Source organism: Chanos chanos, chromosome 3 (assembly GCF_902362185.1).
Source record: "Chanos chanos chromosome 3, fChaCha1.1, whole genome shotgun sequence".
Lineage (NCBI taxonomy): Eukaryota > Metazoa > Chordata > Actinopteri > Gonorynchiformes > Chanidae > Chanos > Chanos chanos.
The window spans coordinates 44,731,198-44,740,999 of NC_044497.1; the positions used below are offsets into that span (position 1 = coordinate 44,731,198).

The 9,802-nt window shown below is 40.9% G+C and overlaps 2 protein-coding genes across 3 annotated transcripts in view; one reads left to right on the plus strand and one right to left on the minus strand.

Annotated features, from left to right (window-relative positions):
• LOC115807786 (synaptic vesicle glycoprotein 2C-like) overlaps window positions 1–4,208 on the plus strand; it is a 28,626-nt gene extending 24,418 nt beyond the window's left edge. The window contains exons 10-12 of one of the 2 annotated variants that reach the window (XM_030768936.1): window positions 2,933–3,136; window positions 3,428–3,587; window positions 4,025–4,208. In XM_030768936.1, the coding sequence (XP_030624796.1) occupies window positions 2,933–3,136; window positions 3,428–3,587; window positions 4,025–4,208 (548 nt within the window). The remainder of the gene's footprint in view (window positions 1–2,932; window positions 3,137–3,427; window positions 3,588–4,024) is intronic. The other variant, XM_030768938.1, reaches the window with a different exon arrangement.
• A 4,254-nt stretch (window positions 4,209–8,462) lies between these two features.
• LOC115807069 (proteinase-activated receptor 3) lies at window positions 8,463–9,575 on the minus strand. The gene has a single exon (XM_030767929.1). It carries the CDS (start codon window positions 9,573–9,575, stop codon window positions 8,463–8,465), a length of 1,113 nt encoding a protein of 370 aa, XP_030623789.1.
• Between the last annotated feature and the right edge of the window lie 227 nt (window positions 9,576–9,802).

A 9,802-nucleotide genomic window follows, 5' to 3' on the forward strand; every position in this document is an offset into this window, starting at 1 on the left:
TCATTTCTGTTCGGCATACCTTTCACTTAATATATTACCCTAAAGGAACAGCCTCATCTCATACACAATTTCTTTGAAGCATCCGTATGAAGAGCATCACCTGTAAGGAAAGGTCCCCCTCCACTGGATGGAAAATCAATTTACTGTTGTCACATTTACTGAAACACACTGTCTCAGATAGAGCACTCGCTGCCAGGCATATTCCTCTCTCTCTCTCTCTCTCTCTCTCTCTCTCTCTCTCTCTGTCTCTCTCTCTGTCTGTCTCCCAGGAGCCCATTATAGACAGATAGTAAGTGTTCTTTGTTTCCTGGCACTTGATTATATAAAGGCAGTGGCCTTAGCTCACATAAACTCCATTATCTCTGGAGCATTCAACTCAAAGCCTATTCTACCCAAAGCCCATTATGTTTTGAGTATAACTATGTCTCTCTCTATATCCTACACATTCTGTTGTCTGCTGGTGTAATAGAGAGTGGCTCTTTTTTTTTTTTGTAGGTGAAGCAGTATTAAGAGGAGGTCAGTGGGTGGCTTAATGGGCAGAGTTGATTGGGAGGGATATGGCTATGGAGCACTAGGAGAAGGCAGAAGGAGGGGAGAGGATTGTGGGTATGGTTAGGGTTGGGGCAGTTTGGAGAGGTAGACCAAAGGTCAGGTCAGGGTGTTGGCTGAAGTTTGTGGCAGAAGAGAAAGGAAAAGTCTATGAAAGAGTTAACATCAGCAAAAGCCAGCCTCAGATATCACAGCCCAAGCATACAATATACATTTGGTATGCATCGATCTCCATCATAATAAATAACATGAAATACCATAGCTTATCTTCCCAACCATCTTTACACTCCTATTACACACACATAATTCCTCTCCTTGTTTATATATTTTCTTCCCATGGTTGTTCTTTTATTTTTCTCTACTAGATACCTCTCTTTAAATCTATTCTCTCTATGTGTACTTATTTTATGTAGCTAAACAAAATTCAATTTTGTTTTAATGACCCCATGAAATAACTGAAAGTCTGTACGTCAACATCAAGTCAGGATCGACCGGAAGGTTGACATTGATCCCCCCCCACCCGCCACATGCCACACCCACTCTGACCCCACCATGCAATCCTGGCTTTGTTTAGGCTAAAGGAAGAGAAATATGATCAGAAAAGCACAGAAGCCCAAGGTAACTGTACCAGCCATAGTCTCCTTTTAGCCATGTCTCAGGCCATAGCAGAGAGACTGGTCAATGAATGACTTTCCGGATGGTGTGTAACAGAGCTGCAGGTCTTTGGATATTCAAGAGTTCAAAAAATCAAGAGTCAGCTGGGTTTTGAAAGCTCTCCTCTCCAACAGTGAATAAATACTCACACTTGCTCTACAGGACAAAAAAACAGCTTTGTTCTGTCTCTTTTTCACTCCAGTAAAAAAAAAAAAAAGAGAAAAAAGAAACTCTAGTGTTGCAATATCTCCTTATAGTAAAATCAAAGGAACCCTCTGCAGGCAGTGGTGAATCTGCAGGGAGAACAACAAGCACAGGCTCTGATGTGGAAATGAAGAGGTTTGAAGATGTTTGATGTCTGCATTTTGGCTTCAGTTCAGAGTCTTTGGAGCAAAGCGCAAGGTTCTGTCTCTGTGATACAGGATGTTACATTCTCAATGGCTGCTTGCTCATGTGTGACGGGTCAAAACGGGAGCATTCCGGCTCCAGTCGGAATCCCGTTTTAAGACACCTTATGAACAAATCAGAGGTCAAAAATCCAAATGAGAGAACCTGATGCAGAGATACTAATTAATTATAGACTCTTGCTTGTTAAAAGTGGTTTAAAGTTGTGGTATTGAATGATACTAAGACCTCTCTGTCATCACGGTGGTGATGTATATAATGAAGATGATAAGATCAAATAGTCCATCTGACGGTTTTAATTCAGACAGGAAGAGAGGCGTAGACAGAAGAAAAGAAAAGAGAAAGTGTTGATAAGATGTTTTATGTTTGTGTTGTAGGGGTGAAAGTGAGATGGGTTGCTTGGTGTGGGGGGTGGGGGGGGCTGTGTTTTAGGAGTCATTAAGGGTCAAGGTCTTTGTTGATTAGTTGGGATGGGATGTTGGTGGATAACTTGTTGCCAGGCGACAGGAGTGGGATGGGCTGCATTGAGATGGAGAGAGGTAGAGAAGAGGGCTGTAGGATGGAGAACGAGGTGTTACGAGATTGGTGGGAGGGTAGGGCATTCGGGGAGTTGAGCTGACTCAGAGAGAAACATTAGCGTTCAGCAGAAACTCACCACACGCAGGCTGTAGGCAAAAGCCTCATGAGAGACAGAGTTTGTGCCTCCGGTGCTGAAATTTTTGGACTACACAACAAAGGAGAGAGCAGAGGGTTTGCTGCCTCTGCTGAAATACAGTAATGGATTTTCAGTTCAGACACACAGACCCAAAAGGCTTTTTTTTTTTTTTTCGCTCTCTTGCGTCATAGAAACAGGATGCTATGTTAATGGTGACCGCATGGGGTTGCAGCCACAGAGTTCCTGTTGCTCTCCATGTGTTCACTGGCAACCAGTTTGGAGTCAGCTTACTGCTGCTTTCACCTCGATAATCAGTCATTAGTGGTTTGAAGCAGCAACATAAAAGAGTCAGTAACTTTTTTGTTATTTAATATCTAGGATTGAATTATATGCTGCTGTTTTCAAGTTTTAAACACTATACACCCACATTTAAACTTTTGAATACCATAATGTCTTTAGTGCAGATGAACTGCACTATAATGTGGACAAGCTACATACATTTCCTTAGCAAAAATTTTATCTGAAGATGTTTTCTTTCAAGGGCAATTCATCTGAATAAGTTCTGATATTGCCTTGCAGTAGTTTATAATATAAAAAATGAATAGTTTGAAAACAAGGGGTTATTAATGACTGAAAGACTTTTAACTTTGAAAACTTCTTCTTGCCCAGATATCGATGACTCCAAGCTGATTGGTTCATCAGTGATTAACAGTACATTCTCTCATAATAAAACGGGTTGTCAAATGACCTTTGATGATGACTACAGTGCTTACTGGGTCTACTTCGTCAACTTTTTGGGAACACTGGCTGTGTTGCCAGGCAACATAGTGTCTGCCCTCCTCATGGACAAAATAGGACGGCTGAGCATGTTAGGTAAGACCTGCTTCAGCAAATGAAACTTGACACAAAATCATGTAAACAACTTTTCAAACATTTACACATTTTTTAAGTTGCACTGTGATTGGCTGTAGTGATCTCTGTTGTGTTATGATTGACTGTAAAGATCTCTGATGTGACATAGTGGTAGTTATCTTTGATGTCCTGTGAATGACTGCAGAGATCTTTGACATGATTGGTTCTAGTGATCTGTGGTTTATTGTGATAGCCATGATGACCTATAGTGAGTTCTGAATCCTTCTAATGATGTTTTCTGTTTCTGTGCAGGGGGTTCGATGGTGCTCTCTGGGATTAGTTGTTTCTTCCTGTGGTTCGGCACCAGCGAGTCCATGATGATTGGAATGCTCTGTCTCTATAACGGGCTCAGCATTTCTGCTTGGAACTCTCTCGATGTGGTCACGGTGGAGCTCTACCCCACAGACAGGAGGTCTGTACATACCTAAACACACCAAATACATTCTGATACGCACGTACGCAAACACAGCAAATACATGCTCACACACACGTACGCAAACACACCAAATACATTCTCATACACACGTACGCAAACACAGCAAATACATGCTCACACACACGTACGCAAACACACTAAATACATTCTCATACACACGTAGCAAACACACCAAATACATGCTCGCACACCCATACAGGCATGCACAACACACAAACCCGAATACCTACACACAAACCAAATACACATTCACCACAATACACGCATGGGCGTATGCCTGTTGCAGTGAACCATAATTACAATTACAATTATACTCTCATCCGTTTCAGCCCCTCTTCTTTGTCTCTTATTCTCATGTCCCCCATTCATTCTTTCCCTCTCTCTCTCTCTCTCTCTCTCTTTTCTGGATTTAGGGGTACTGGGTTTGGGTTCTGTAATGCCATGTGTAAGCTGGCTGCAGTTCTGGGGAATCTGATTTTTGGCTCGTTGGTTGGCATCACTAAAGCCATACCCATCCTGCTGGCATCAGGGGTTCTTGTGAGCGGCGGGCTGGTGGGTCTACGGCTACCGGACACCCGCTCCAATGTCCTTATGTGACCTCCCCCTCACACGCTGACCCCCTGACTTCTGACGCCGCTCCAAGTTGCCATGGAAACACACAAGATAAACTGATGCGAGTGGTCCAGGCTTAAAGATCAAGATTTCTCGTGTCCGGTTCAGTTTCATTTACCGAGTCTTCAACTTTTTCCTCGCTTATTTATTTATTTATTTATTTATTTACATTATGATGCTTAATGTTGGTCCAGTTCAGATCAGAACAGATGAAAAGACAACATTTGGAAAAGTTATAGAAAACTTGAAATCCATCTCAGTTATGATGAACCTCTGCAGGCTCAAAAGGAAGAAGAACATTTCTAGAATATGGTGTTGAACATTGATCAAATATTTCACTACATTTAAAGCCTCTCTCTCATAGCTGGTATTCATAATTAAAGTCTTAATGAGTAGGGCTTGGACGCCAAAGGAATGCAATTGTGAGTGTTCTCTTAGCGGCTGCACTGGCCATGGTTTCTTACCCTTTCCATGGTGATGAACAACACCTACACTGTTCCAAGCAGATTAAGCAAACAGCATTCTGCTTAATGCATTATGTCGCTCGATGATAGACGCATGAAAAATGTTTGTGATTGGTTTCACATACGTTGGAGAAAAGGTGTCAGGCAACAGTAACCTTGCCTGAGGTGACTAAAGAGGCAATATTTATGAGATTATGAGCAAACAGACGGAAGAAAATTTGAAAAGAAAAAGAAAGATCACAATATCATATTGCAGAATTGCTTCTTGATCAGAACTGGTGTGTTAAATGCGTGATGACACAGCTTAGTGTATTTTTTTTTTTTTCTTGTACAGTTTTGTTGGGTTGCCTAAAAGATGCGCGCTTGTAAATCTTCACCTCTGTTTCTCATGCGAAAAAAAGTCATACAAGGTATAAAGAGTAATAATAATTATCATTGTTTGTGTAAACTGTCACTGGTGACTGTAGTAATCGCATCTCTTAATGGACATAACGGAAAAAAAAAACCCAAGTTTACACTTTTCTGCATTTCTAAGAGAATTTCAAAGCTGGCAAATTACATTTCCAAACACACCATCGCAAGGTTTGCTTATGACTGCTTGCTCTTGTATGCACGTGTGCGTGTGTCTGTGTCTGTGCGTGTGTATATGTGTGTGCGTGTGTGTTGGCATGTCTGTGTGTGTGTGTGTGTTTTGTATGTCTCAGCCCCATGTGAAAGGCTTTGCTTCTCGCTGCAGTGTACAGGATTTTGTGAGGGGGTTTGATCCTATCTGAAAGTCCTCGCAGTGCTGCTAAACTCCGCGGGCCAGGCTGTCTATGTGTGTGTGTGTGGTGTGTGTGACACACACTGCTAATGCTCATGCTTCTCCTTCTCAAAACTCAATGGCCTTGCTCTGAAACATGTGCCTCTTTCTCCCTTTTTAGAGCGCCATCTGTGTTTTCCATATCGCTCTGCCGGCTAGCTGTAGATTTTAGTGTCTCGTTAAGCGATCTGTGGATCTCTCTCTGTGTGTGTGTGTGTGTGTGTGTGCGCGTGTGTGTGTGTGTGCGTGGCTTCCCTCATGAACTGAGGAAGTTTCGGTAGTATTCAAGCTGAACCATCCCTGAGAAAGATCTAAAATAGTTATTTTCATATTTATTTTTAATTGTTATTAGATACTTGTCCTTGGTGAAATATGTAGTGATATTTTTCAGCAGCTTATTCAACTTCTTGTTGGCAAACATTTTATCGTGGTGTGTGATGTAGAGTAAAGGACAGCTATTTTAACATAAACAAAGCCATTTTTTCAGACCTGACTGTAAATAGTTGCTTTTGCCTTTGTGTTAAGCAATCCAAAATATTCTTAAAAACAATACACCCCTTGGGGTATGTTATAGGCCTCGACTCGGGAGGACAGGACAGATGGGACTTTTTATCTCTCTCTTTGTTTATGTATATTACATTTCAATGTTACTGATGGTTTTTTTTTCTTTTTTGCCCGTCATGGACATTTACCTCTGTCTATATATGTGTATGTACATGTGTGTGTGATACTGCTTTTGTTTGTTGATTGTTCAGAAAGAAATGTTTGGTGCTGGTTGTTTAAATGTGTGTCCAGGCCTTTCACACTGAGTCTTAATGTGGCAGCTCTGAGAAACAAACAAGCAAACAAACAAAAAAAAAACCTAACCACTAGCACATAAGTCTTCTTGTCCGTCTGCTATTCAAATCACAAAATGGCTACCACCATAATTAAAGAAAAAAAAATTAAAATGCCCTTGCATGTTTGTATAAGAGTTTCTCTTTGTGTCTGTTGTGTTTCACTGAAAAAGTACAGGAATAATTGATTCACTGGAGGAAAAAAATTAAATGAATATGTCAGTGAGAGAGTGTGTGAGTCTCTCTGATACTGTGTTTGAGTGTATGTGTGTGTGTGTGTGTGTTTGAGAGAGAGTGTGGGAAATGGAGGGAGAGAGAGAGAGTGAAAAAATTATGTGTGTTTGTAACCATTTGCCAAATAACTATCCTAAGTTAAATAACTAAAGGGTTTATTTTGAGGAATGTGAAAGATGTGTACAGTGTTCAACATATAGAGGTGGACTCGATATGGATCCACATGTACTGAAATAAAGAGTTTCATTCTTTACTTGACACTGTGTGAGTAACTTCACTGACCAATATAACTTAAGACTGAGGTGTCAGTGAGCTGCGCTCTGTAACACTGAGAATGGGGGATACTGATGACCTCTAGTGGCACTGATTGTGAATGGCAACACAGACTTTTTTTTTTATTTTATTTTAATGCTGCAGCGATCCAGGCTGGAGATGGACTTCATCAGCAGACATTCTGAGGACTGAATACCGGTGTACTCAAAGTACTTGAACATACAGGCAATGGGAAGACTACAAAACTTCCTCAAATATATCTGTACAAATACATAACCCTCACTCTTAAGACCATTCAACACCACATAAAAAAGTACATTCATAGAAAATATTCACAAAAAAATATATTAATATTCAAAAGCTTTTCACTGTACATAGGGATCCAAACCACATCAGATTGTCATCTCTGTTTGTGTTTGTCTGTTCACCAATGGCAGGACTGGACTCAGACCTCACTCCACTGCGTAGGCTTACAGAAAATTTCCCCACATTTTAGGCCATTTCACCACTACCTATATAAATCTACAAACTGGTCCTGCATCTCACAGATCTAAAGGTGGGATACTGTTTCATAAGGTTTAAAGAATTGTGTCTTATGATCATTTATGAACACCTGCTTCACAGTGTGACCAGAGTGAGTGGTCCAGTAGAGCTGACTCATCTTGACTCACCAAACACAAAAACAGTGACTCACTGAATCAGGTGCTTTCGTATACAGCGTGTTCCCAGGACAGCGGTGAAGAAATACTGGGTCAGAGTATCTTAGTTTAAGTCTTGGTATCACAAACCTTCAAACATACTGCCCTCCAGTGCTTTCGCCTTCTCAGATCTTAATGATAACTATTAGTTACACTTTAAAGAATTTGCCTCGCTAAGTTTTTTTTTGTTTTCATGAGAGCCAAAAATTTGCCAAAATGACTTATTATATGGAATACTACTTATTGTATAAGGTAAACACCATTACTTGCAGTGTGAGCTATAAATCTTGTGTATCTGCATGTGTAAATATGTGTATGTGAGTGTGTGAGTGAGTAAAAAAAAAGAGAGAGAGAGAGAGCAAGAGAGAGAGAGAGAGAGAGTGCAATACCACAGCACTATAAATATTTATTTCAGTATCAGAACGGCTTTACATGTCTATAACAAAGTCAAATCAAAATTATATTATGCATAAGTTCGAGAAAATAGATAAGTCTTTAGTCTCATTTTAAAGGTATTGAGAGAGTTTGCTTTAATTAAGTATCTGTTTGTTAAGAGACTTGTTCTGTTTGCTTTATACAGGTTCAGTGAGCTCCCAGCACTTAGGAAATGTGTAATTATTCCATTTTAAAAAAGAGTTATAAATTATTTATAGACTCACATACTTATTCACAGACAGAAGCACAATGCTAACAGACCCAGCTTAGTGCTAACTAGCGATTGGTGGCCGATGTCAGAAATGGCAACAGGTGGAGATGATACTGATGCAGCAGGAGGAGATGATATTATCGTGGATTCATTATCAGTGCCCTATTCAAGACAACCGTTCAATGAAAAGTAACTAGATGTAACTAGAGCTAACGCAACCTGCAACCCTGGTTACTGGAGGGCTGTTTGCCCTTACCCCTGAACCTCATCACACCTGTCATGAACATTACAAAGACAAAATGAGATTCTTTCCTTTGTGACCCATAATGTAGAGCTTTGAACTTACAGATGAAGGCATGAGGAGGAATAGGAAGGGGTCCAGGGAACTGTGAAGACAGCACAAACAAACTGCCAGATTAAAGTAGGCATAGAAATTCTCCTGTCCAGTTGTGTACAGTCCCATATAGTGCAGGAAGTGGAGGCAACTGCTTGGCATGAAGCACACGAGAAAGATGACAAAGACTATCCCACTGGCCTTGATGTAAGCACTCCAGTCAAGCTGTGATTGGTTCAGATGCCAGATGACAGAGGCGTAACAACCAACCGTTACCAGCAGGGGAAGCAAGAAGCCAATGCACGTAAGGCCTAGGTTGTAGGATATCCACAGTTTGGTAAATTGCTGGCTATCTGGCAAAACATCATGGCATGTGGTTATATCCAGGTTCGAAATTTTGTAACTCTGGTCAATAAGGAGCTCAGGTAGCATTGTCATGGCAAAGATGACCCAAACAGTAAGACTGGCCCATGTCGAACCTGCATGTTTTGGGAGGCGCTTGTAGAGAAATGGATGAACCACAGCCAGGTAGCGCTTGACACTAATGCATGTAAGCGTGAACATCGAACAGTAGAGGTTGCCATAGAAACAAGCAGTGGTCAGACGGCAAGAAATTTCACCAAAGACCCAGTTGTTGCCATTGAAGTGGTAATGAGTTTTAAAAATCAGGCTAACCAGTAGAAACAGGTCTGACAAAGCCAGGCTGCAATACAAAATAGCGTATGAGGTCATGCGTAGGTTGGCGACCAGAAACACTAAGATGGCAACGTTGGGCGGGATTCCCGTAACGATGATTGTGATGTAGAGGCTGGGAATGACCTGTGTGCTAAGAGAGCCTCTAAGGTACTCCTCCGTACTATTGCTATGCAATTTCAGGTTGTCCACGGATGAGCGTAGTTCTGTTTGTGTGCTGTTGGGCAAAAAAAGGGGTGTCACTTCCTCACGAGTTCCTCTGAACGCCCTTGGATCAGCCAACTCTGTTGTACTGTTCTTTCTGCCCCCTTTCTTGGAGGTCCTCTCTACAGGTGAGTGAAGGAGACTGTTATGGACTGTTTGGTGCCACATCAAATGCACTGCCTATTGCAACTCATATCAAATAAAAATATATCTTATGACATTTTTTCAAATATCCACATGTTTACACAATAGCAAAATATCACGCTGTACTGAAAAAACTGTAATATGATTCACTAAATTATATTCGCTACACACTCCACTCAATTCATTGTAAGTTCAATCAGTTTGTGCAGAGTAAACCTTAACATGAGTTAAGTTAGTAAAATTAGCTTGAT